This window comes from Melozone crissalis, unplaced genomic scaffold, assembly GCF_028551555.1.
Source record: "Melozone crissalis strain CALT ecotype California unplaced genomic scaffold, PUWL_Pcris_2 ptg000068l_1, whole genome shotgun sequence".
In the NCBI taxonomy this organism is placed as follows: Eukaryota; Metazoa; Chordata; class Aves; order Passeriformes; family Passerellidae; genus Melozone; species Melozone crissalis.
This window is the reverse complement of record NW_026535846.1, coordinates 7,945,782-7,972,825: the sequence shown is the minus strand read 5'-3', so window position 1 is coordinate 7,972,825 and position 27,044 is coordinate 7,945,782. Positions and strand designations below refer to the sequence as shown.

The following is a 27,044-nucleotide window of genomic DNA, read 5'->3' as shown; positions in this document are numbered from 1 at the left end:
TAAAGAAACTTTGTTATTGATACATGCACCCAGACCTCACTCTCCTGCTCAGGACATCCCTCAGGGAATTTCCATAGGTGCAAGGAGCTGTTGAGCATCCTGTGCTCTCAGCTTTTGAAATATTTCCCTCAGGCACATACCATGCTAAATAAAAATGGAGTTATGCACATGGCCAGCTCAAAGCACAGGCTCAATGTGAGGAATTCCTTGATTTGAGGAATAATCCATGTCTCAAATTTTACAACAGGTTTCAATAAGAAAAAGATCTGATTGTGAAGGTCTCATTGTTGCTACTATTGACTTAAGAACTGAGCAGTTAAAAAATTAAAATTGACACCAGCCCTGTGCTTGAATAAAGAGCCAAGAGTCTTGTCCTCCTCAGCTTCCCTAGGCAGGGAAAGAAGCAGACACAGCAAGGAGCTGCTACTTTTCATGAGATCAGATCCTCCAAGACAAAGTTCCTGCCAAGTTCACATCCAGATGGAGCTCTAAGCCTGAGGCAGAGAATTGCTTAATAGCCAGTTGTTGGTATTAAACCTTGTGAGAAGCAGAGCTTGCTCAGTAGTGCCTGCAAGGCTTTCAGAAGGAGCAGCTCCGGCCTCCAGCACGGCTGTCCCCCAGTGTGACTGCCCGGCATGGCACGGCACGGGGGATCCCAGGTGCCCTGAGGGCCAGAACCTGCCTGCTCACCCACTGGAGCCCAGCACTTGGATCAGCAGAGCACAGGCTAGCTGATTACAGAAGATGCTGCACAGGCCACAGCTGCCCCTGCTCTGACCTCCTTGTCCAGCCACTCTGCACTCCAGTTTTTCATTAAGTAGAATTTACACAAGTGGAAAGACCAGGATAAACAAGGGTAAGAATGTCTGCCTCCCCTGCACGGCCCAGGAAGGGCCATTTCCCTGCTGTGTCGTGTGAGCAGCTCCTGACTCAGCCTTTCCCTGAAGGATCTCTGGGTTTGTGGCATGAGAACACATCATGCTGCACGCCAGGCATGCCACACTCCTCTGTTCCCAGCCTCAGACACTCACTGCAAAAACTCCATCCTTGCATGTGACAGTGAGGTGGGGAAGGTTTTCATTAGCAAGAATTTATTTAGAGGAAAAAAAATTAATAGGACAGAATTTGTTTATCCTGAGAAATATCTTGAACTGCCAGAAGATGCTTCTCAGTTACAACAAACTCTGAAGAGCAACATTTCAAATACAAATAAAATGCACACTTGAAATCCCTCCTCATCCAGTGCAGCATCTCTTTCAGGGAAGGCACATTCCCTACCATTTCAGGCTTCTCAGTGCAGAGCTAAGATCAAAAATTATAATCCATCACTGTGTTCTCAGCCTAGCTACTCCAAGTTATAGATTTGCTCTAGGACTAAAACAAAAACCTGCACCACTTTCCAAACTTCCCTGGCAAGAAACTGTTAATTTTACATGCTATCCATCTTTGGAAGATTTAGTCTGAAATAAAAACAACAGCTGGCCTGATGCTGAAAACTGTCATACAGCTCAGTACCATGGGGACCACCCAGCCAGTGATAAAATGTTTTATTATATCAGCTAGAGCTGAGAAATGTAAAAGGAGTTCTGTAAATTTAATCACTGGTTGTTGGAAGAGCTGAAGAAAACCTCTCCATTTGTCATCCATATGTTTCAAGAGGAAAAAAAAAAAGGCTGGCTTATAAATGATGGGCTGCAAACACTGTAACGAGTTCTGCAAATTCAGCACCTTTCATGAAATTTCCATTTTAATTTCATGACTCAGAGCCACTCAGCATCTCAGGTGGGATTAGTCCAGTGCCTAATGCAATGACACTTCTAGCAAAAAGTAATACATTATGTTTTTACTCACTTTGGGATTTTTGAATTAGCACGGCATGGTGCAGCACAAACATACAATAAAGTACAAATAAGTAAATGCTCCCAAATCTCCTGCTAATACTAATAAAAATATCAAAGCAGCACATAGTTATGTTGTTTTATTCAACAGTCCAATACCACAGTGTAAGAATGCAATTTATTCAGCGATTTACTCAAGAGACTCCTGAAAGAATAATACATTCAGAAACTCCCAAGATACGCTCACCAGTGGTGTTTGAAGATTGTCTATTTATATTTTACAATGTCTTCACAGAAGAGAGGTTAAAATGCCTGGCTGTGTCTCCCCTGCCTTGCAAACAGGGAAAAACACATCAATACTGCTCTGAATCTGGCTCCCCACTGCAAGCCAGAGAGCAACCTGCCCTGATGAAAGCTAAGAAACAACACAGGAGTTGAGCTGAACAATTTCAACATAAAACATCTCACACTTGGGGTAAATTGAACAGCAGTTTAGCAACTGTGCATAATGGCAGGTGCAATGCGCAAGGTTAAGAGGCAAATCAAGTAAAAGACCAAAAAAAAGTAAGATAAAACAGTGGGGATCTCAGACAGGCCTGATATCTCTGACAAAACAGTTCCAGCCCTGGTGCTTCATCACAAACCTGACAGCAAATCCAAGGAGAGAAACAAGCAGGGCCTGCTCCTTTTCCTTTTTATTACATTTCTGCTGCTGCCTCTTTATGAACTCCAGGATATTGCAGGTACTTTTGATCTTTACACTATCACCACATTAACACACAGTGGATTTCACCCTGATGCCCTGGGTTCATGGCTCAGCTCAGCTAGTTGCAAAGTAATTTATATCATTAATAATTCACATGCATCCTTCTGTGAGCAGCAGGTAGAGCACATGCTTCAGGAATGGGGCTCATTGCAGGAAAACTCATACATAGGTGGTTTGCCTACTTTGTAGGCTCAAGGAATATACTGGGAACTTATGGACATGAGAGGTATTCTTAACCTCAACACTGTCATATTTATACAGAAAACAATGATACTTGTTGCATAACAGATGTATTTTCAGTATGAAAGCAGTGCTGGCAGTTATCTGCACTTTAGGGAACAAGAAATTATCTTAAGGACCTCTGCTCACCCAAAGGCAAACAGCCCAGGTACAAAGCCCTGTTCCTGGGGATGTGCTGCCTACAGGAACCAGGAAAGGGAAGAGGCAGCTAAGGAGAGAAATGGAGCAAAACAGGAACACTCAGCCACCCTCAAGACAGCACACCTGCCAGCTTCCATTCCCGGCCCTGTGTCCTCACATTTCCCAGATTTTAGGGAAATTTTCCTGTGTGACCCTTCAGGTGCCACTTCTGGGGTCCCAGTGGCACCACCCCAGACTGTCCCTGCTGGGACTGAAGCCCCTTTGCAGTGGCAGCTCCAGTGACCCAGTGGGGTCCCTGCACACCCCACACTCACACAGGATTCCCCACTGGCTCATGGCACAGCAACACAAATCCAGATCGAGCTGGTGCTCCCAGGGAGGAAGCCTGAGCAGAGGAATCCCTTGGCTTTTATATTCTCACAGTTTTTGAGTGATCTGGGCTCCTCCTGCTGAAGCAGCAGCCCCTGCTGTGTCTGAGTGCCCACCAGCAGCACAGGTGCCTGTCCCAGCACATGCAGGAGAGGAGGCTGCATGCTGCCCAGGGCTCAGCACACGCAGAGTGCTGCAGTGCTCAGCTACACTGGCACTCTGCAACATTCAGCTGACACCTGGCTCTGGCTCATCTGGATTCTCATGCTCACATCAGTGCTGTGAGAGGGAAAAAAAAATAATGACATCACCTGACAAGGAGAACAGAATCATGAGTGACCATGAGAAAAAGAGTGACCATGGGGAAGGAACACAGTACTGTGTGAGAAGCAGAGCCCAGTGATCAGACTAAGAAACCAAAAGGTGCTGATCTCATTGCTTTCAGTGACTAAGAAATTCCCACTGTTCTTAAGTGCATTTTCTCTGATCTTTAGGTGTTTAAACAGATTCGAAGATCAGATGCTTGGTCATTTACTGGCACATAAATCCCAGATAATGCCTGCATCCTGAACAGCTACTTCAAGTGCTGAAGTGAATCACGACCATCTGCCCACTGCAGCAGGGCCCTTGGCTGCACCTGCCACTATCATTCTTCCCAAAAAGCCACCCCCTGGCCCTGCAGCTCCATATGGACACACCACCAGCAGTAGCTTGTGCTCCCAGGCAGGTCCCTGTAGCCCCCAGAGACTGCCTGCACTCTTGTTTAATTACAGGTTGCTGAGGCTTAGCTCACCTGAATTCTTTATCATAGAATGGTCTGGGTTGTAGGAGACCTTAAAGATCATCTTGCTCCAACTCTCAGGAAGAACCACACACTGAATTGGCTTTAAGACACCAGACTCCAGAACAGAAAAACTGCCTGATCTTCAGGCAAAAATTGCCAGGTCTTCAACACAATATCTCTCTACCACAAAACCTATTTTCAGTTCAAAGATCCTTTCATTGAAACTCTTCAATCTTAAGGCACTGTGATTATTTTCAAGAATTATGAGAGTTAGATCCCCAGTGTGATGATGCTCCATGAATCAAAAGAGATTGCCTCTCTCAAAGTTGCTAACAAATGCTCAGAGCACCCAGGAGCACACGATTAGCTGGAGTTGGACTGCACAAGAATCCATCTGAGCCTGCAGCCAGCGCTGTCCTGGGCTCTGAGTTTGGCTCAGAGCTCCTTCTCTGCCTCCCCAGCCCATCTCATTCTTACACTTTTCCCCAGGAGCCTTGTCTTTCCTGCATGAAGGCCACTCCCGCATTTTGGAGAACAATTTCAGCCTTTTGTTTCTCCAGCGGCATCAGCTGGGACAGAGATATCAGAGTTTAGCAGTGCCTCCCCCCAGGCCCAGCCTGCTGCTCCAGTGGCACAACACATCCACACACAGGGATGGCACAGGAAGGTAAAGGAACACTTTTAAACTTGTGTGAGAAAACTACCAAATACCTCTGCAATTCCTACCAAATACCTTTGCAGTGACTCAGACGTATTTCTTTCAAAAAAAGCTACACCAGCCTATCACAGACTGTGTGGGAAAAAATTAACTACATATAGGATTTGTATTAATTATGAATACTGTGTTTCTTAACAGATTAAAAACTGAGATGAGCAAAAACACTGCTTAGTGTGTAGCATTTTAAATGGTTTCATCCTGGTAATTTCCAGGCAAGTGCAATCAAGTAACAATACAAGCAATAATGCATGCTGCTCCTTGAAGTATAGGAGCTCTGGATAAGAAAAACTTCATTTCATCCTTAAGAGCACATGCTTTCTCAAAGCCATCACTATGATCTGCCTTTTGATGCAGAATAAGTATCTCAGTCTGGTTTTTAAGACCCTGGCAGCTTTCCAAGATTACTTACACTTCTTTCTAGTTACATATGCCTGAAATTTTGTACTCAGGCTTGTTTTGAGGGCTTCTATTCAAGTAGAGTGGTCTCAGGTTACAACTCCCTTCAAATAGGGGCTTGAGTCATTGATTTTATTGCTTAATGATGAATTGAAAAATTAAATAATCCAAGAAAAAAATTTTTGTCAATACTTGAGATGTTGGCCCATCCCTCTGGTCATGGCAGATTAGGCTGGAATCTACTATTTGTTCATGAATATCCTATTACTGTAAGAGAATGCATTATTTCTGTTCATTGTTGACTTTCATTGCAAGAAGTGTTATTTATTTTGCTAGAATCTATGAGAGTATCTCTTGTGCCATCTGGCAACCTCATTTGCATGTTTCACATTGATTATAGAAACACCATTAAGTATCTGTTTAAGTTTCTTCAACACAGTGCTTTATATTTATTATCAGAAACTGTTCTGATCACCAGCAGTAAATCCATATTCTTCCCAGCTAAACATCATTTCACATTCCATTTAATCTCAGATGAGTTTCTTCCTATACACTCAGAATACAATTTAGGAGGCAGATGTCAGGGATTTTTAGGGCCCTGGCTTTCAAGCACACACACAGCTTCATTCACAAAAGTCAAAACCAACTACCTGACAGAAGTGAGGTGCCTGCTGCACAAGGGATGCACACAGGATCCACACCACACACTTCAAGAGGCAGCAAGGGAAGTTCATTGCATTCAGGGCCACCACACATTGGCAAAAACAGGAATGGCCTGTGCTGTTATACCAAAAAAATCCCACCTTTGTTCTCAACAATCCCACACTTGCACTGGGATTGCTGTGCACTGCTCAAGGATTCCCCATGGTCTATAAAAGGGATAAGCAGGCACTTATCCAAAGGGAACAGGAAAGGACAGCCCTGGAACTCCATCAACATTGGGGCAGGAAATTAAAGAGCCAGAAAGAACCATCTGGGTTACCAGTCCCCTGCCATTTAGGGAGCTACTCCAAATGCTTCATCCCTCTGTGACTGAATGCAGCCACATTCCTGAAGTGACAAAAATCACCTAATTTAGTATTTGCAGTCAGGCTGTTACCTGCCACCTCTGCTTAAGTCACAACAGATTTAGAATAAGTTTGGGGTTTCTGTGTTTGTGTTTAGGCATTTGGTGGGGGTGTTTGTTTTGTCATGTGTTTACATGTGTTTTACAGAAACAGAAAACACAACGCTTATCTAGGCTTCACACAACAGAAAAAACCTTCAGAAAAAAAGTAATTAGAATATTCACAGAAATATTAATGGTCACATAACCTAGCTCTGTTAACCAAGTGACTAACACCCAGGGAGGCTCATTCAGAATTTAACATAATATAAAACACCTACATCATGCGCACAAAGTAGTGAAACATACATTATTACTTAAGTAAATCCTTCTAAACTGCTGACTATATGTTCATGAGCCAAGAGCCTGGATCTGAGAAGTTAAAACACCCTTGGCAAACACCCCCAACACACCAGTGCCACACAACTCCATGTGGTCACAAGGCTCCAAAAACATCCATCTAAGCTTTGCACTTTTATTCCTGATATCTTATCACCAATTAAACCTCCTAGCAAACCTTCAGTCACTGCTGCATCCCTGTTGGGGTTTGTTCATTTCAGATTCATCCTGAATGCATTCCCTATGTTCTCCCTACCATTTTTTAATTTGTTTTGCCAACCAGCACGTTGCTTCCTTCCATGCCAGACTTCACATGTAAGGGCAGTCTCGAGTTCTTGCTCTACTTCTGTATAACCCTGCAGAAGCCACAAACAAAGCCTGACAGTGACAAAACAGCCCAAGTGCCAAGACAAGCCCTCCACGCTGAGCCAGGCATATTCTCAGCTCCTCACAGCCATCTGTCAGCAAGTGCACCTGACAAGGCAAGCAAGTGCAAGTACCTGAGGCAGCAATCACCTTCCTCCCTTAGCTGCACATTTCCTACAGCTCCAATGCAATGAGGTACAAGCTATGGGGGTACCTTCAGTGACAGCTGCAATTTTATGAGGGGCATTTTTCATCTCAACAACCATTTCAGCCATTGAAGGTCCTCTCAGGGCTTGCTGTGTAACACCTCCTTTCCCAGGTGTGCTGCTTCTGCTCACAGTGCTGGAGTTCAGGATTTCAGGCAACAAACCCTCCCATTTCAGCATCACCCTGCAGTGATCAAGAAGGGAGATCACCCTCTGCATCAGCTTCACCAATTCCAAACCCATCACACCTTTGCAAGGCACGGACCAGCCCAGTTCTGCCAAAGAGGAACAGAAATTCTGGGCACTCAAGCACCTTCTTCAGATAAGGTAAGCCCCAGAAACAGCCCTTAGATCTCTGTGTAAGTACCTAACCCAGAAAGCACTACAGGGATGCCTACAGGTGCTCAGAGAGTATTAATGCATGTGTGCTGCAGCACAGAAAACAACTACCAGTGTGGTTTTATTTCCCAATGCAAAATACATTCTGTTCTGGACACAGGATCAAAAACTTCCTTGGGTTTTGGAGCAAAACCCAAAAACAACTTGGAAAAAAAGTATAAAAGGGTATTTTATCACAAGCTACATTGTGAGGGAAAGCACTTGGCACATTTTTTAAGTGCACAAGCTGTAACTGCAGGAATTTGAATTATAATGAAGCTGGGGGGAAAAAAGGACTAAAGATCCATGCTGTTTTAAGTACACTACCTCCAAAGTTACTATTTAACTGGTCTTAATAACATCTGAATAGGCAGATGTTTTTTTTGACTGACTCAAAAGCAAAACTTTTTTACTGACTCAAAAGCAAAACTATCTGTAAGCATAATATTATTATTATACCATTATTTCAAATCATTAATTAAAACTTTGTAGGAACAAGCTGGTGGGATTCTAGCAAACCAGCTACCAAAAAAAAAAAAACCAGCTTTCTTCTGTATTTTCTGGTGGTAACTCCTCATCAAAACAGCTCAGACACAATGCCAAGCCTCTCCATGCTGTCAACCTTTACACCTGAAAAAGCAGCAAGGATCTCTTGCAGTGCAGTTTTCAGAGTATACAAACCATAAAAGGTTAAACTTGAAAATTGCTATCCTCAAAACTGCACAAGCCCCTTCAGCAGACACCTTTGCCCCTCAAAATAAGTATTTTGACTATAAATACTGCATATTGGAAACCACAGGCAGCCAAAAGCTAAGCCCCAGAGATACTGATTACACAGTAGCTCTGAGAAAATATAAAGAAAAATAATACAAATGCAGACCACTAGCTAGAAATCCCCCACATAAACCCTTTGGACTAGTTAAAGGGTCAGAAGAAAATTCACAGGGTAGTAACTAAAAGAGAGCAATTGCAAATACTCATAGTAGGTATCTGTAACAGTTAAGTGGGAAAATGCATGCTAGACAGTACTAAAGCCTTTCTTCTTTAAGAACTGTAATATTTTACCCATATTAAATAAATCAGAAGAGCTTGTACCTAAAGATACTTACAGCTGGAAACAACCTTAAAGAGGCACAAGACAATAAATCATAAAGAAAACCAGCAAGGAAACTATACTTAAAGTAGATAAATAACATTTAACTAAGTATTCTAGACCTAAAATATTAGCTTTATAAAGAAGAGCTACCTCTCTTTAAGCAACAGCACACATTGACTTCACTATGACACAGCTACACCACCAGCCACCTAAGGACATACAAACCCCACAACTCCACCACATTTCTGGCCACTCCCTAGCCAGGGCCCTTATATAAACCCACCCTTAGCACACTTCTGGAGGCTGCTCCTATAAATTTGGCAATGGCAAACAGCTGTTGCTTCCATACTGCAGAGAGTGTGAAACGAGGAGTTGCTTTTGCCTGGTAAGTGGGAATGCTCTGGGCCTTTTCTTTATCTGGGAGCTTCTTTTCATGGTTGTTTTTGGAGCTTTTTTCAGCTTTAGTTTTAATTTAGTTGCTTGCAGTTACTATAAAGCACAGAATGTAGCTCCACATGTGAGGAATTGGCTTTTATAGAAGCATCTAATATAATTAATTGTTTCTCTAAAGGCTGCAGGACAGGCTCTAATAGCTCTGCAAAGCTGTCTAATAGCAACAGCTTATGGGTATTAAGAGGAAAAGCACAGTAGCACTGCAAGTACAGTGGGAGTATTAATGACTGCAGCACACTGTGACTCACAGAACTGCTGCTCGCCCTCAAATGAGCTTGCTGAGAACAAGCGATGGTAAAATAAGTGTGCAAGAGGGCTTTGTGCTCTGTGCCTGGATTTTCAGGATGGAATTCCATGAGTGGCAAGGCTCACAGGGGATCTGAAGGGACACTCCTTGGGCAAGGACTGACCTCAGCCAGGGTCTGTGCAATACTTTAATGCAAAGTAAGCAATCAAGGTATTCTGCAGCTTGGGCTGTATCCTGACACGTCCTCCTTATAGCTGGAGAGCTGACCTCTTTGTCAAGGATTTCAGCTCATTTTTGACATAAATGCTGCTGCAGGGTTTTATTCTGTCAGACAGCTGCTGGGACCCCACTAATGCTGTAACAAAGTTTGTGGCTTCACAGTAACATCGGGGAGTGGTAATGACTGCATGGGAGGCTTCTGAAACCATAAGGAGGGAAAGGCAGCTCAAGCAACAAATCAATTTTGTGTTCCACAGCATGACCTAATGCAGTGATCTTGCAGCTGCTTTTACATGCTGAAAGGGGGGAAAATGCTGTTCTACAGTAACTATAACTCTGAGCAGAAATTAGATGTGTGGCAGGAGCAAACACTCCACAGTAAAGGCTTATCCCAGTGCAAAAATAATAGTATGTCTTAAAAGTAAGTAAGCAAGCATTAAAAACACTAACTACAAATGGTTTTGTAGTAGAGCAATGGCAGTAAGTGGCACATAAATGGTTTTATTGACAGAGTAAATATTATATTTTTTTCCTGGAAAAAAACCCACAAATATTGATCAGAAAATAACATAGACCACTAGTCAAGTGCTTTTCCATGCAGAGCAGGTGAAACCAGATCTACAGAATATCAGTGTTGCCACATTCAGTAATTTATGCCTGCAATTTAACTTCCAGTAAAGTTAATTATCCATATAAAGGAAATGGACTTACAGAAAAAATACTTGTGCTATAATTAAATTAGTTCACTTCCTTTGTATAGATTACACAAAACACAAAGATATGCAGTTAAGATGCAAAATTGCATGTGAGTGTAGCCTGTGAGCATACCTTCTGCTGCATCCTAAATTTAATACTTAAGATTTGCCAAGTTTGTTATTCTGTGACTTCAGTTAAGTATGCAATAAGGCAATTAGGAAATGACAAACGACAAACATCTTCAAATTCTAAACTAGTTTCAAGTTCCAAAAAAAAAAGAGCTGTGTGTGAACCAAACCAAATATTTTGGTCCTTGGAATCATGAATGAAGCATGGCATGTGTTACAAGATATAACTATCAGAATCTGATAACTGGGTGTTTTTCTTTTAATGAAAGCAGGAGTTACCTGTTTCAATTATTTTTTGTTTTTCTCTTTGGCTGTGACGTGGCACTGCCTAAAAATTATTTCTGAACCGTATGTTGTAGTATAACATTTATTGAACATTTTAACTGTTGCTTATCTGGATAAGAAGGATGGGAGGCTGGACAGGACCCAGCCATGTGCGCTCTCAGCCCAGAAAGCCAAGAGTGTCCTGGGCTGCCCAAAAAGCAGCAGGACCAGCAGGTCAAGGGAGGGGATTCTGTCCCTCTGCTCCACTCTGGTCAGACCCCACCTGCAGTGCTGCCTCCAGCTCTGGGCTCCCCAGCACAGGAAGGACATGGAGCTGCTGGAGGAGGCCACCAAGTTGATTAAAGTATGGAACACCTCTCCTAGGAGGAAAGGCTGAGAGAACTGGGATTGTTCAGCCTGAAGAAAAGAAGCCATCTGGGTGACTTTATTGTGGCTTTCCAGTAGCTGAAGGGAGCCCACAAGAAACATGGAGAGGGGCTTTTCAAAAGATCCTGGAGTGCCTGGGCCCAGGGTGAATGGCTTCAGACTGAAGACAGCAGGTTTAGATTAGATGTCAGGAAGAATTTCTCCACTGTGAGGGTGGTGAGGCACTGGCAGATGGCCCAGAGAAGCTGTGGCTGCCCCATCCCTGAAGAACTTGTCAGGTTAGGTAGGGCTCTGAGCAACCTGCTCTGGTGGAAGGTGTCCCTGCCCCTGGCAGGAGGGTTGGGACTGGATGGTCTTTAAGGTCACTTCCAACTCAGGCCATTCTATGATCTGCTGTGGTCTTGTGTTTACCTTACTAAATCTCCATAAACCCTCGAGAGGTGTTGGATTCCTACCAAAACAGTGGGGCTAAACACAGCACTGCTGCAGTGCCCAAGCTGAGATCTGCTGTCACCCTGTGGCTTGAACTCTTAACACTCCTTAGCATTTGATCCTCGGGGCTCCCATCGCTCATCTCAATTACAACAGTTAGTGATTAGCACTCCTGAAAATCTGCTCCATGCTGTTTTCGAGTACACAGGAAATTAAACCTTTAAGGACCACCCATGAAAAGTTTGGGTCAAGTGATCTGCCTTGTATCATACAAACTCTGTGATAAGAGCTGAAATAAGTACAGTCATCCGCAGAGGTTTTTTCCTCAAGATGAATAATACTCTCACAATCTGCATTCCTGAGCTCCTTAACTAAGCCCGCTTCTGGAGGGAAAAAAAATCTGATTCAAAGCTTGCTCACCACAGACTTTAATTCTTTGTAAGCTTCTGGCCTTTATGGAAAAAAAAATTGACACTACTGGCATGATCATACACCCTCCCCTTAAGCAGGCAGTTCATTGTGTGATTAGTTCTTTCAAACAACTTGATTTCTTAATGTGCCTATGCAGGACAGCTTTAATAGGTAGCAAAATATATATTGCGGCAGATTGACTTTAGGTTAATGATGGAGATCATTGCCTTGGTCTATCAGTTTATGTAGGTCTGCTACTGGCTGAGGTGGAAGCACAGTCTGTGTCACTGGCTTTTTAAGTGTTAAAAGCAGAGAAATGGTGAAATGCTGAGGTTTTGTCATCTATTACAAGCTGAAAGAGTGTGAAATAATGTTACACAAACCTGTATTGCATTCCCCTTTTATTCCTGGTCTTGGGTCCTATAGGAGATTATGTGAAGGGAAAACATTCCCTAAAACAGTCCATCTTTAAAAGGAATATTTATTATAGACTGTGTGCAGTATAGCAAAAAACAGAAGTAACTGAAATAATGGCTTGCCTTTTTTTCCTGAAATAACTAGTTTGTGACCAGTTCAGTGGACAAACAGGAACCTAACAGGAAGCTGTTAAGTCTCTCACATGTGCTGAAAATACTTGCTCTACCCACCAAGTTTAGAGTCTAGGGAGATGATAACTTCATCTGCACTGTAATACACCAACATAACTTTCTCTGCTTATTTAGACCATTCCTCTCTGTGTTTTTATCAGTTTGCCATAATCTGAAAGAACACTCACAGATGAACTTTCTCAAGTGAAGGCAGGACACAAACTCTATTTACATCAATGCAACACTTGATGTTGTACCTGAGCTCATCCAACTGTGTTGACAGGAACATAATTTTCTGTCTTTTTCCCACTAATTCTGATGCCTCTGACTTTGTAGTGAGACAGGTAGAGCTAAACCAGCCTGATTATACACTCTGGTTGTTAGCTTTACTGTTCATCTGCGACTTGGCTCCTGGAGATGAGTCTCAGCTGGCAGGGATGTCAATGATGCCTGTGTTTATGTCAGTCTGCTGGGTTTGGTGTCATGGCCCCGAGCTGAGCTCTGTCCTCTGAGTATCAAATCTGAGCTTGGCTCTGTGCTTTGGGTGGCATCCCTGGGCTCAGCCCTGTCCTTTGGGTCACACCCATAAACTCAGTTCTGTCCATAGGATCACACCCCCGGTTCAGTCCTGTCCTTTGGGTGGCATCCCTGAACTCAGCCTTGTCCTCTGGGTCACACCCCCATCCCATAAGCTCAGCTTTGTCCTTTGGGTCACACCCCTGGGCACAGCTCTGTCCTGGGCTCAGCCCTGTCCTTTGGGTGGTATCCCCAGGCTCAGCCTGTCCTTTGGGTCACACCTTTGGGCTCAGCCCTGTCCTTTGGGTCACACCCATAAACTCAGTTCTATCCATAGGATTGCACCCTCGGTTCAGCCCTGTCCTTTGCATGGTATCCCTGGGATCAGCCCTGTCCTTTGGGTCACACCCCCAGGCTCAGCCCTGTCCTTTGCATGGTATACCTGGGATCAGCCTGGTCCTTTGGGTCACAGCCCTGTCCTTTGGGTCACAGCCCTGGGCACAGCACTGCCCTTTGTGTCACGGCACCGGGCTAAGCCCTGTCCTTTGGGTCACAGCCCTGTCCTTTGGGTCACACCCGTGGGCTCAGCCCTGTCCTTTGGGTCACAGCCCTGTCCTTTGGGTCACACCCCCGGCTCAGCTCTGCCCTTTTGCACAGGCCGATCCTCACGCACTCCCGCAGCAGCAGCAGCATCGCGGGCCGAGGTCGCCGTCTGGCGGCCAGGCAGCGGCAGTGCCCGCGCGGCCCTGGCAGTGGCCAGCATGGCTGCCGGCCCTCACAGGCAGCGCTACGAGGCCGCTGCCCGGGCCCGTGGGGGATCAGGACACGGCTCCGCTCGGCCCCAGCGCCGCTCCCGTCCCCTCAGCCCCACGCCGGGCGGGACGGGCCGCGCTGCCGCCCTCGTGTGGGCACAGGTGGCGCTGCAGGCGCGCCCGGCGGTGCCCGGGGCCGGGGCTCCCTCGGCAGCACTGGGTGGGAGCGGCTCGGCTCCCCCGAGAAACGCGCTCCAGCCTGGCACGGTCAGACGGACGCCCCCGCCTGTCCCGCTGCTCTGTCTGCCCGTGGTGCCTCTTCCATAAACTTTGCCTCACTCCACTAAAGTCCACAACTTTTTGATCTCCCGGAGCTCTGCATCAACCTCCCCTCCTCCAGTACTTCCTTGGTCTCTTTATTCCCTCTCGGTTTTCCCCTACATGCTGCCTAAGGTGTTTCTTGGCTTGAGTGATCCTTCACCTCACTTCATTGCTCGCTAATTCATGTCCTCAAAACCTGCAATCCAATCCCTTACAGTCAACCTTCTACCCCATAAAATGGGCTCTCTGCATCCCAGGGACTTTCCTGGGGCGCAGGTCTGCTGGGACGGCTCGTGCCCACAGCTTTGCTCTTCATGCAGCCATGCATCTGATCTGTGTCAGAGTCAGCAGAACACATGGATGCAGGAGGTGAACCTCACTGCCAAACTGCTCACATCTGACAAAATCTGTGTGTGCAGGGCTGCTGGCTTGTCTGGGGGATATTCCTGGCCACTGCAATGCTTTCAGCTTACTCCTTTAGGTGCAGAGCAATGGGTGTTCCTGCACAAGCCCTCCTGCGGTGCCCCAGACCATCCACTGATAAGGCCTTAATCAGCACATTCCATGGAGCTGCCCAAGGAGTTGTGCCGGAGTTGTTAACAGTAGTGTGGGACAGGATCAGCTGAGGGCTGAGCACTGAGGCTTCTGCCTAAATTGGCTGTTGCTATGTCACTGCAGAATGCCATCACCTCCCTGTAAATCAGCTTTCTCAGGTCTTCTGCAAGTGGCAGAAGATCAGAGGGTCCCCTGAGATCACAGGCAATGACGGATCAATTCAGTGACTCAGAAAAGTCTGAGTGCCCATCGTGCATCCTGGCTCACTTGGAGCAGAGACCTGGAGCAGAGGGTGGGGGGGACAGCTATGCTGTGCTACAGGGAGGGAGGGGGAAGATGGAAGGCATCAGCCCATCCATCTTCAGCTGGCATCAGGCCTGTCTGGAGCCTCTTTTCATCTGCTGCTTTAGCAAAGTTCAGATGCACTCATTCGGAAGCATTTCTCTCGGCTCAAGGCAAGAAAAGCACTTTTACTTCTGTGCTTCTGCCTTCAAAGCATGCCCCGGTGTGTCCGCCGGGCCAGCCGCGGTGACCTGGGCTGTGTCTGTTCAGGCTTCCTCTGCCGGCAAGAGAAAAGTCCCCTTTTGTCCGAGGGGCTCCCGCAGCCCCTGTCTCAAAGGCGCGGCGATGCACGAAGCTCTGCCTCCATCTCCCGGGAGCTCTCCCTGGAGCCCGGCTCTGCCTGGACGTGGCCTGCCTGCAAACTCCAGCGCGCCGCGACGCGTGACGGCCCCGGGGCCCCTTCCCCCTCTGCTCGGAGCCCGCCCTGACCCCAGCCCGGCCCCCCGCTCCTCACGGCTCCGCTCGCAGTCTGCCCGCCTCCGCCGGCCTGTGCGGACCTGCCGGGCCGGGCACACCCTGCAGGGTGTGAGCGCAGCGGCGGAGCCGAGTGCTGGCACGCATGGGCCCGGCAGAGCCCAGCCCCGCGCTCACCTGGCCCGGCTGCGGCAGCGCGACATCCGCGGGGAGCAGGTACTTGGGGCTGCCCCGGCCCTGGGCATGCTGCCCTGGGCTGGCAGGCGGCACGGGGAGGGGGTGATGGTCCCGGGAAGGTGAGGGGGAAGGAAGAGGGGTGCCCGTGTTGTTCCCACGCTCTAGAGAGCAGGAACGGGGAGCCCACGACTGGCTGCCCGGGTGTGAGACTGAGAGTGGGGGATCTGGGCCACGCTGTGCTGCAATCGCTGTTTTGGGGTCCCCCTGTGCCCCGTGCTGAGCCTGTGTTCTGTCCTCCGTCCTAGGAGGAAAGGGAGCCCAGGGTTAGGCACCAGCTCCTACTGACCTGCCCGATGGCACACAGCCTGGGCTGGCTCAGCTCGCTCCTCCAGGACAAGGGGATATTGATCTGCGTATGGCCGCCAGGTTGTCCTGTGCCAGCCCAAAGGTGCTTGTGAGGCTACCAGCACACGGTGCTGTGTCGGTGACTGTGGCAATGGGTTTGTCAGTCCTTCAGGTTCCCTGTGCCTCGCACACAAGGGCTGAGTGTGCCACGGGGTTTGTTTGGTGGGAGCTGAAGGAAGGTCCTTCCAGCCATGATGGAGCCCCAACTCCCACTGCTGCTCTCCCACTGGAGCCAGAGCAGAAGCTGAGCAGGGTCTGTTGTGTGCCTATCCCTGCTCTGTCTGGGATGTGTGCCCTGCCATAACCACTGATGCTGCTGCAGTTGCACTCTGAGCTGGAGAACAGGGTGGCATTTCCCCTCCAAATCCTCCCAACATCACCACTGGGGCAGATTTGTGACCAGTCCTGTGCCACTCTCTGCCAAGCTCCAATCTTGGCAGCAGCAGTCCCTTGGAGCAGCTGAGCTGCAGCTGGTGCCCACAGCCACTCCTCCTGTACTATGTACCCTGCGTGGGAGCCTGCCAGCAGCTGCTGACACCAGTGCCCTGCCCATGTGAGCAGTGACAGGGGACAGGGTGACGCCAAGGGAAGGCTGGCTGAGCCCACTGGTGGAAGTAGTGACTCTGCTTCTGGTGACAGCAGGGGTATGACCCATGGCATCCCTTGTGTTAAGGCTGACTCCCTCAGTGCCATCACTGAGCAGGTCACAGCTGCTGGTCTGGTGCCTGGAAGGTGGAGGAGGCAGCAGATGTGGGGCTTGGTTTTGCTGCTTATCATCCTCTGTGCCTTGGCTGGCTGGACCTGCTGATGGCAGCCCCCAGACATGCCCCAGCCTGCAGAAGCTGCCTGGCCAGGGATGGGGTCCTGCTCTTGGGATGCTGCCTGCCTGTGTGTGACCCTGTGCTCTGTGTGGGTGCTGGGGCAGGCTCTGCACCCTGGAGCCCCCCATGGGGTGGTATTTAGGAGCAAGGTGATGGGCTGGGGTGCTGCCCTGTTCCAGGGGCCCTGTTCCAGGGGCAGACCAGGCTGGGCATGGCAGAGCTGCTGTGGTCTGGCTGGCTGGGCCAGGGGGGAGCTGGGCTAGCTCTGCTCCCTCTCTCCACAGCCCAGCCTGGAATGGGACACAGCTCTGAGAGGCACTCCAGCACTGGAGAGGATGTAGCTGGGAGGATGTGGTCAGCTGGCTCTCATGCCTGGCTCAGTGGTCACAGTGAAATGAGAGCCAGGCTTAATGTGCAGGGTGATAGTGTTGCACAGTGAGCCTGGCCTGTTGGGGAGGTTGGGGTGAGGAGGAGCAGCTCCACAGCAGCACAAGCAATAGTAAAGGTGGGATTTCTCTGGATGGATTGAGGAAGATCTTGTTTTGGGCTCCCTGCTTCTTCCAGCCAAGCACCAGGAATCTGGAGATCATAGCAAAGCATCCTGGCTCCGTTCTCTTGCCAGCCTTGGGAACTCAGTGGTGGCCCTGCCCTGGAGGATCTCTGTGGCTGTAGAAATGGGTTCCCCACAAGCAGTTGGACCAAAGCCACCCAGTGCCTGCTCAGCTGCAGCTCCTCCAGCCCCACTGGGGATTCCTTGGTGTGCAGGTTGAGCTCAGGGGCTGCCAAGATGGTGCTGCAGCTACAAGGACCTGCACTTAGGGATCAGAACAGGAACTTCCCAGGCCATGGCATGGCAGTGGACAGTCCTTGCAGGTGGGGAAGCCTGGGTGCAGTGGTGCTGTCACGCTGGCTGGCTAGGCTGCTTGCCCCTGGAGCCTGCACAGTGGTCCTGGCTCCCAGGCAGTGCTGAGCCCTGGGCTGAGCCCAGGCCCTGCTCCCTGCCAGCTCCAGGCTTGTTCCAGCTTGTTGAGTGAAGGGTCCCAGCACAGCCTGCTGAACAGGTTGGGCTGCACCCTGAACTGCTGCTTCCCCTGGCACCATGCCTTGTCTGGGGACACAACCAGCAGCCCCACTGTGTCCCAGCACTCTGGGCCACCTGCCAGGGTACCTGGACACAAAATGCCTCAGTGCTGCATCCCCACGGGGTGGGGGCAGTGTGCTGGGAGCTCTGTGCCAACACACTGTGTATCCCCCACAGGACACCTGACCTTGGCTCTGGGACAGTCTGCTGCTATGGCAGACCCCCCTGGCTGCTGCTCCACCTGTGCCACCTGCCTGCTCTGCCCCTACAGCTGCCAGTGGATCACTGCCAAGAAGGAGAAGAGGAAGGGCCTGAGAACCACCAAGGTGATACCTGAGTGATGCTGAGCTGGGGCTTGCCAGCCCCTTTGTGGGAGTCTCAGAGTGCTGGCAGGGGCGGGGAAGGGCTCTGGCTGGGATGCTCAGCCCCAGACACTGAGCTGCTGACCTCTTGCTGCTGCTCCTGCTTCCCAGGGCCCAGCCCCAGGAAAGCTGGGGTGCTAGCTGGCACCCTCACTGCCCAGGAACTGCCCTGGCCTGGAGCAGGGAGGGTGGGCTGTGCTCCTGCTGGGTGACAAGAGGGGTAGAGCAGCATTAGCAGTGGGGCTTTCACGTGCCTGGGGCAGAGCAGAGCCCTGGGGCTGGGCAGGTCCCGGGGCACCTGGCCAGGCACGTGGGAGACACAGTTCTGGGCTGGGTGTGGCCCCACCGGGAGGGTGTCCCCAGCAATTTGTAACCTGGGAGTGGCCAGGCCCTGGGATCCTCTGAGGTCTCCGACTCCCATGGGTGTGGCTCTGCTGCGGCTTGTCCTGTCTTGCCTGCAATGTACAAATAAGTCCGGGTTGCTGGGTGTCCCTCTGGCGCCTGTGGCACCCCTCACCTCCCGCACACACGTGGCACCTGTGGCTGTGGGCAGTGCAGCTGGACCCAGCCTGCAGACTCACTGCTACAAGGGCGGTTCTGAGGCCCTGCACTGCTCTCTGCCCAGCTCACAGATGGTGCAGCTAGAAGGGAATGGGACCTGGCTCCCCTCCCCTTCTTGTGTGCAAAGTCCCAGCCTGTTCCCATGGAGTGCTGCATGGGAAAGGAGGCAGTCTTGCCACAGGGGCCATCGTCCCCACCCTGGCCAAGGAAGATTTTGTTTGTTGCAGGACATGCTGATCCATCTTTCTGTAGTGTGGCTCCAGCCAAAAGAGCCAGCCAGGGTGGCTCTGGTCCCTCTGCATGGCACAGCTCAGTGCCTGACCCCTGGCCATTCCTGCTGTGACCCCCTGTGCTCCCTGCTGCTGGCTGGGTGATACCCAGGGGTCTCAGCACTGCCTGGGGGCTAGGAGCCCTGAGGGTATGTGTATAACTCTCATCTCTGCCTTTCAGTATGACTGCAGCTGGTTCCTTTTCCTCTTCTGCGTCTTCCTCTTCACCCTGGTGTGGCTCTACTTCGCTATCATCATCCTCAATGATTTCCACAACTTCAACGAGTGAGTAGGATCTACACAGAGCCTTGTTCCCCACGTCACCCCTGCCCCTCTGACCTTCCCCTTTGCTGGCAGATTCATCTTCAGGCAGAAGAAGCTGTGGCTAGACTGGTCCCTGGTGCTGCTCATAGCTACAGCTGTGCTGATCAGCTACTCATCTGTGCTGCTGGTGAGCCCTCCTGACCCTGCTGCGCTGGGGAATGGGGCTGTGTTGGGCACAGGCTGCCCTGAGCTGGGGGAATGGGGCTGTGCTGGGCACAGGCTGCCCTGAGCCAGGGGAATGGGGCTGCCTTGAGCTGGGGGAATGGGGCTGTGCTGGGCACAGGCTGCCCTGAGCCAGGGGAATGGGGCTGCCCTGAGCTGGGGGAATGGGGCTGTGCTGGGCACAGGCTGCCCTGAGCCAGGGGAATGGGGCTGCCCTGAGCTGGGGGAACGGGGCTGTGCTGAGCACAGGCTGCCTTGAGCTGTGGGAATGGGGCTGCCCTGAGCTGTGGGAATGGGGCTGTGCTGAGCACAGGCTGCCCTGAGCAGGGGGAATGGGGCTGTGCTGGGCACAGACTGTGCTGAGCTGGAGAAATGGGGCTGTGCTGGGCACAGGCTGTGCTGAGCAGGGAGGAGCTGCAGCATCTGGGGCCGGCTCAGTCTGAGCACGGGCAGAGCCCCTGCCTGTGCAGGCAGCCCGAGCTTCCTTGGCTGAGTCCTGTGCCCTGTGAGGGCTGAGGTGTGGGCACAGCCCAGTCTGACAGCTCCTTGCCCTTGCAGGTCCTCGCTCTGTGCTTGCAGCTCTGTGGCCAGCCCTTGAAGCTACACTGGGTGCACAAGGTGAGACACTGGAGGTGCAGGGAGATGGTGCCTGCCCTGGCTGCCCTGGCACCTTCAGAAGCTGGACCAGCCTGCTGGGGCTGTGCATGGCTGCTGTGACCCCACGCAGTGGCTGTGTGTCCCTGCTGACCGGGCTGCAGCTGTCAGTTCCTCAGCCACATGTCTCTGGGATGGGAATATTCCCAGTGCTCAGAGCACGGAGCACAGAGCTCAGCTGCAAACCCAGATGGGGAAATGGGTATCAGGGCTGGGAGGGGTTCACAAGGAAGGGATGAGGAGGATTCTACCTGGCCTGCAGGATGCTGTGTGCTCCCCTAACTGCCCTGTGCGTGCCCCACAGGTCCTGCTGATCCTGACTGCCCTGGTGGTGGCTGCAGCCTTCACAGGGCTGGGAATAAAGTGGGCAGAGGAGTGGAAAAGTGCATGGATCTCCCTGCAGGTGAGTCACCTCCATAGCAGGGACTCCCCTGCTGTACCCAGAGCCTGACCTTGAGCTGAAGGGTGCTGACTGAAGCCCCCAGCATGGCTGTGTGCACTGGGGATGAATTCCCTGCCCTTGACTTCTGCTGCCTGGCCAGGCAAGGTGCTCTTTCTGTCCCTGCAGTCCTGCCTGGAGCAGCTGCCACCAGACTGATGAATGGTGGCTAGACCAGAGCAGGGAGAGTGTTCTGTCCCCCAGAAGCCTGTCCCTCCCTCCCAGCACTGTGGGTCTTCCACCAGTACTGGCTGCAGGGGCAGATCCCTGGCATTGGGACATGTGCATTTTGAGGACAGGCACTGGTGCTGGCTGACACCCTGTGTTTTTTGCCTCCCCAGGCAACAGGTCCCTTCCTGCACATCGGAGCTGTGGGGGGAATGACGCTCCTTGCCTGGCCCCTGGCCAGCTTCATCTACCGCACCCGCAGCACAGGTAACCCCTCTGAGCTCTCAGTTGTCCCCTTGGCTGTGCCCTGGGTCCTGCCACCCAGCTGGGCAGCACTGGTGGCAGAGTGGTGCTAGGGAGCAGTGCAGTAGTGGGAACAGGTCTCCAGTGTGGCAGCAATGCCTGCTCTTGGTGGTTTCTCATGAGCAGCCCTTGTTGTAGCTTCAGCCCTCCCTGCTTTGCAGCTGAAGGAGGGCTGCAGGTGGCAGAGTGCTGCAGAAGTGCTGAGTTGAGCAAGGGCAGGAATAAATCCACAGTGTTCCTGAGGATGAGGGTGCAGTATTTGACCTAAGGCAATGACAGGTTAATGCCAGGTGAAGCAGCTTTGGCTTATTCCTAGTGACCTGCAAAATACTTCCTCTGTACCTCATAACTTCTGTCTGTGCCTGCAGGTCTCAGGGTGGTTGTGCTGCTTGTGTACTGTGCAGCAATGATTGCACTCTACCTGGCTCCCTTGGGAATCACCTCCCCTTGCATCATGGAGGAGAACCAGCTGCCCCCCAAGCCAGCCCTAGTTGGCCATCGAGGAGCACCCATGGTGAGTGACCAGCACCCTGGCAGTGCTCTTGTGGATGGGCAGGCTGCTCCACTAGGAAGAGCCAGGCTGTGCCTGGCTGTGGGGCACAGATCCTGGTGGCCACAGGCCTGGACAAGCTCTGGCCAGCCCAGAACAGTGGTATCCCCCCAGCATCCAGGCTTGGAGTTTGGATGAACACAGGGTGAGGAGGGGATGCAGCAGCTGCAGGACAGAGCTGCTGCCTGAGCACTGCTGGACCAGGAGCATGCAAGTCCCAGCAGAAAGCCTGGCTGTGTAGTGTGGGCTGGGGAGCAGGGATGAGGCAGGCTCTGCCTGTCTACCCCCAGTCCTTTCCCACCCCCCAGCACACCCAGGTCACCCTAGGCTCATTGTGGCTGCCCTAGAGCCCAGCCAAGCTGCTGGGTGCATCCAGGCAGGATGAGTGCCTGCCCCTGGCCCATCCTGCCCATGCTCCCTGCACTAACACCATTCCCTTTTCCAGCTGGCCCCTGAGAACACCCTCATGTCACTGCACAAGGCAGTGGACTGTGATGTGCAAGTCTTTGAGACAGACGTCATGGTGAGGTAAAGGGGCTCAGGGGGAGGAAGGGGCTGTGTATCCTGGGATGTCACCTCCCACAGGGGGCATTCTGGAAGACACCTGGAGGACTGCTACAGCCTGCATTTGCAGGCAGCTCTGTTCAAAGGGCTCTGCCACTCCCACCTTCCCAGTATGGGACAGGCTCCAGCTTGGTGTCCCAATGATCTGGGAGAGGTACTGGGTTTCTGTCCTCCCCATGCAGATTGCCTTCTGGGGAGGGAGGCTCCATCAGGGGAGGGGTACTGCTTGGAAAACAGACCCTGGCTCCAGTTCATCTCATGCAATCCTGTTACTGGGACAGGTGTTTCAGAGAGCAGGGCTGGTGGCTTGGTCTCTAGGTGCACATTTTTGTGTAAAGGGCCACAAGTAGAATAAGGGTGGGGGTTACTCTGGCAGGTGGCTGGGAGGGGGTAGAAATGCCAGGGCAGGGATAGGAGACAAACAGCTTACAACACATGGCTTTCCTCTGTGCTCCTTTGCCAGTGCTGACGGGGTCCCATTCCTCATGCACGACGAGGAGCTCACCAGGACCACCAACGTGCAGGCTGTGTTCCCTGAGAGGGCTGCCCTGAACAGCACTGCCTTCAACTGGACAGACCTGCAGCAGCTGGATGCTGGCAGCTGGTTTCTGGAGGTCAGGAATGTCCTTAGGGTGGCTGGTGAGGAATGGGTACATTCTTGGGTGAAGCATTAGCCCTGCCCTGGGGCTCCAGAACCTTTCCTGGTCCTAGCAGACATATGGACAGGGTGCAGAAACATGCACAAATCCCTTGGGTGCAGTTATGCCCCAAGCTGGGGTTTGTTCTGACTCCTCAGCTGAGTCATGGAGGAGGCTGCTTTCAGAGGGGATGTCTCATGTTTGCTCTGAGCAGCACAGCCTGCCTGGGCTTGAAGGCAGCTGTGGCCAGGCTCTTCCCAAAAGGTGACTAACTACTGCTGAGCAGCTTTGAGTGCCCACAGGCGCTGGGGCTGCTTGAATTCTGTTGTTAGTGGGGAGAAGGGTACAGGTGCCCATGGATGTGCATAGGGAGGTTCCCTGTGCCTGTCTGCACTGGAGAGCAGAAGAAGAGGCCAGTGTAGGGAACAGAGTCCCCCAGGGGACTCTGTTTGGGATGTGGAAGCTGGCAGGTGGTCTGCCTGTGGTGACTGCCCTCTCTCACCCTTGCAGCGGAGGCCATTCCCCACTGTGCAGAGTCTTTCTCCTGGTGATCGCCAGGAGGCAGCTGAGCAGAGGATCCCGTCCCTGGAACAGGCTCTAGAGGCAGCCAAGCACAGCAACCTCTCCATCATGTTTGACCTTCGGCCTGAGAACCACAGTGACTACCAGAACTTCGTCAATGTCACCCTGGGAGTGATTTTACAGTCAGGCATCCCTCTGCAGCAGGTGAGCTGGTCACCACCCCACCCGTACCAGGCCCTGCTGTCACACCCCTGCCGTGGTGGGAGGTGCCCTGCCAGCCCCACTGACCATCCCTGACACCCCATACACCCCATATGTGATCCCTGCTGGGCAGCCCTGCCCACGTGTGGGAGAAGTTACCAATAATTAGGGTTTAATGCCTACAGCTTCAGACCCCTCCAAATACTTTGGTTTCCCAACACTGGCCACCCTGGTGTGTAAACAATGACTCAGGCCAGGGAGGAGACCAACACTGCCAGCAGGAAGAGGAGTACAATGCTGGGCTTTCACCTCCCCACACTCCACCACACCTCTCCCTGCAGCTCTGGGACTCCTGCTGCACCCTCCTGTGCTCCCTTTATGCTTCCTCCAACCCCTGCAGCACAGGATATGTGCTGCCCTCTGGGGACAAATCAGCACTCAAATCACGTTGCTTGGCCTTTTGGGAATGCAGAGCAGGAGGGGACAGAGAAAAGACTTGTACTCTAGTGGTGATCCAGGGTGCATTCTTGCTGCCGAGCTGGGGATAAATGGATTCACGTCTTGAGCTATTCAAAGACCCAGAAAGGACTAAACTGTTGCAGATTTCCTTGGCTGGAACTGCTTTCTCCCTTCAGTGGGACCTGTGCTTATTTCTTGGCTGGGGCAAGCTCTTAGGAGACTGTCCTGGCTGAGATCCTCATGGCAGAGCTGAGTGTGGAGATGGGGGGCAGGAAGCAGCTGTCTAAGCAGACCATGTGAGCCTGGACCTGTGAGGGAATATTGGAAAAGAGCAAACTCTCTGGAGCACCTCTCCTCTGCATGTGCTCTCTGGCTCTTGCCTAGGTCCTCTGGCTTCCAGATGGCTTCAGGGAAGATGTCAAACAGCAGGCCCCAGGTGTCCAGCATGTCTATGGCCGGAAGAGGGTCGAGAATGAGAAGGAGCCAGTGCTGCACATCAATCTGCCTTACCAGGACATGAGCTCTGAGGAGATCAGGTGAGAACGCTTTGTCCAAGTTCCTGGGAGCTGTGGGGGTCTGGGGACTGTCCCAGGGGCCAGCAGAGGTGGGGGTGCTGAGTACTGGTGTGCTTCTGGGAAGAGCTGGGAGTGTGCCTTGTGAACAAGTGTCCCTCTCAGGCAGGGCTGGTGCAGAGGATGGAGCTGGCTGCAGTGCTCTGCCCTGCCAGCAAATCTGGATCTCCAGACAGTTGCTCCATGTGGCTGCAAATGCTGGATCATGTACAGCCCCCTCTGGCTGTGCAGAGTGTGGTGGCACCCTGCTGCCTGCTACCCTGACCACAGCTGTCCCCACACAGGCAGTACCGCCAGGACAACATCTCTGTCAACCTGTATGTGGTGAACCAGCCCTGGCTCTTCTCCGTGCTGTGGTGCTCAGGGGTGAGCTCTGTCACCACCAATGCCTGCCAGGTGCTGAAGGAGATGGAACACCCCATCTGGCTGCTGGTAAGGGACCCCTGAATGCTTCACCCTGCCCCACAGCCCTGTGTCCCAGGCACTTGTGGGTCCTGTGCAGTTGCCTGGAGGGTGACTTTTGCTCACTGCTGTACTGGCATGGGAGCATGCCACCCTGTAGAATGGACTGGTAGCACAGCAGGCACACAGGGCTGTGCCATGGCACACCACCCCTAGATGGTGTTCAATGGCTTGTCTCGTTGCCTTGCAGCCCAGCAGCACATACTTCATGATCTGGATCGTTGTGGACTGTGTTTCCTTACTTATCATCATCTGGGCCTTCGTCCTGATGAAGTAGGTTTGATCCCTTTCCCTCTCCCAAGGCAGCTTTGTTGGGGGATGCTGTAGTGTGCCCTGGGTGGCTGGTGCAGACCCAAACCTGCTGCCACCCCTCTCTGGGCTCAGATCCTGGGGAGGTGCTCTCCTGTCTGGCTAAGTAAGACAGAAGTGTGTGGGGGCAACTTTCACCTCCAAGCTGCAGCTAAAAGTCTGTCCTGGCCCTGCCTCAAGCTGCTGGATGCTTTAGTTCACACTTGTTAACCCACTCTGCACCGCAGGGCTCGGTGGGCTGAGGCTGGGGCTCCTGCTCCTGTCCTTTTCCCCAGTGCTGCAGGCACTGAGAGCAGCTCCCTCAGGGACTGCGGGGCCCCAGATCCTCCAGCTGGCAGCTCAGGGGAGGGCACGGTGGGACCAGACTTGCATGCTAACATCGATCCTGTTCCATCTCCTAGGAAATGTTCCCGCAGGAGGCGGCCAGCGGGTGAGTGCGCACGGAACGGGAGCTTCCCTCCCCTGGAGCCGGGCTCTGCCTCTGGGACTCTCCCTGACAGGCAGGCAGCTTTCCCCAGCCAAACGTGACGGAGTGGTTTGGGATGGCTGGGGGAGGGAAGGGAATCCCGGCCCAGGGAGTTCCTCCTGTCCTGCTCTTAACAAGCAGCCCTGTGGGGCAGCACTAGGGCATCCCACATTTCCCGAATATCCTCAAACCTGCTTTTCAGGCTGCTCCGCCTGTCGCTGCGGGATGGTGGCTGCCCACAATAAATGCTTTTTCTCTGTCTCCTCAGAGTCTGAGACGGATGTGCTGCTCACAAAGATCAACAGCCTGATGCAAGAGTGACGCCTGTGTCAGCTGTGGGGAAGGGCAGCCAGAGCCCTGCACGGCTCAGGCAGGAGCGCTCCGCAGGCCAGCTTCGAGGCTCCTTTCCTCCGAGCCTCCCTTCCACCGTGGCCTTCCTGGCTCCTTTCATGGTGCACAGCTGCCCTCAGCTGAAAAGACTTGGAACTGAGTTCTCATTGCCCACTGGCAGCGAGGAACTAAAGCTTTGCAGGGGTGGCCTAGGGGCAGAATATTTATCCAGCAGTGCTGGAGCTGAGACGTCTCCCTTGGGGTTTGGACAGGAGCGGGGATTTGGGTGGCTGTTTGGTGCAGGGGAAGGGCTGTCTCTGCCTGTTGTCAGCACCTCTGCAGCCAGGGATGGGACACCTGGTTTAAGGGCTGTTCCCCTGGGGGCGGCCCTGTCCCATGGCTTGAGGAATTTCAGGAAGGAGGATGTGGAGTGGCTTTTCAAAAGACAAAGGGAAAGCCAAGCTCTTCACCCTCCCATCCTGGACACAAATCCCGTCCCTACTGCTGCTGGCTTCATCTTCACGGGACAGGGTCCTGGCACTCCGTGCAGCAGTTAGTGCCTGTTGCTCGCGGAAGAGAAGAAGCAGAGCTGGGGGTGCTGGGTGTCAGGGGCTGGCAGGACCGCGCTCACTCTCCTGCTGCTGCTCCAGGGCAGCAGAGGGAGCGCTGGGACTCGGCATCGGTCCCGTTGCAGCAGGGCCTCGAACAGGGAGAGGGTACCGTGTCAGTTTGACTTGTTGCTGTCTATTTATGTCAATAAAGCAGAGGAGCGGCAGACG

At 51.9% G+C, this 27,044-nt stretch overlaps 1 protein-coding gene across 3 annotated transcripts; it reads left to right on the top strand.

Annotated features, from left to right (window-relative positions):
• The first annotated feature begins 9,072 nt into the window (after positions 1-9,072).
• GDPD2 (glycerophosphodiester phosphodiesterase domain containing 2) lies at positions 9,073-27,037 on the top strand. 3 transcript variants are annotated; one of them, XM_054289582.1, is made up of 16 exons: positions 15,531-15,682; positions 18,128-18,276; positions 19,324-19,427; positions 19,500-19,593; positions 20,187-20,246; positions 20,587-20,685; positions 21,063-21,156; positions 21,561-21,706; positions 22,188-22,270; positions 22,770-22,920; positions 23,455-23,670; positions 24,511-24,662; positions 24,983-25,130; positions 25,351-25,433; positions 25,871-25,899; positions 26,204-27,037. In XM_054289582.1, the coding sequence occupies exons 2-16, from the start codon at positions 18,163-18,165 to the stop codon at positions 26,254-26,256; spliced, it is 1,626 nt and encodes a 541-aa protein (XP_054145557.1). In that variant the 5' UTR covers positions 15,531-15,682; positions 18,128-18,162; the 3' UTR covers positions 26,257-27,037. The 3 variants fall into 3 exon arrangements, with proteins under 3 accessions (XP_054145556.1, XP_054145557.1, XP_054145555.1); XM_054289581.1 differs by lacking the exons at positions 15,531-15,682; positions 26,204-27,037 and adding an exon at positions 9,073-9,127 and having other exon boundaries at positions 25,871-26,195; XM_054289580.1 differs by lacking the exon at positions 26,204-27,037 and having other exon boundaries at positions 25,871-26,195.
• Positions 27,038-27,044: the final 7 nt, after the last annotated feature.

Bases quoted from the DNA above. Each gene is read 5' to 3' on its own strand.
- GDPD2 (XM_054289581.1), top strand. From the start codon at position 18,163: ATGGCAGACCCCCCTGGCTGCTGCTCCACCTGTGCCACCTGCCTGCTC. The intron at 19,594-20,186 runs GTGAGCCCTCCT...TTGCCCTTGCAG, and splicing joins GCTACTCATCTGTGCTGCTG to GTCCTCGCTCTGTGCTTGCA. The intron at 25,131-25,350 runs GTAAGGGACCCC...GTTGCCTTGCAG, and splicing joins AACACCCCATCTGGCTGCTG to CCCAGCAGCACATACTTCAT.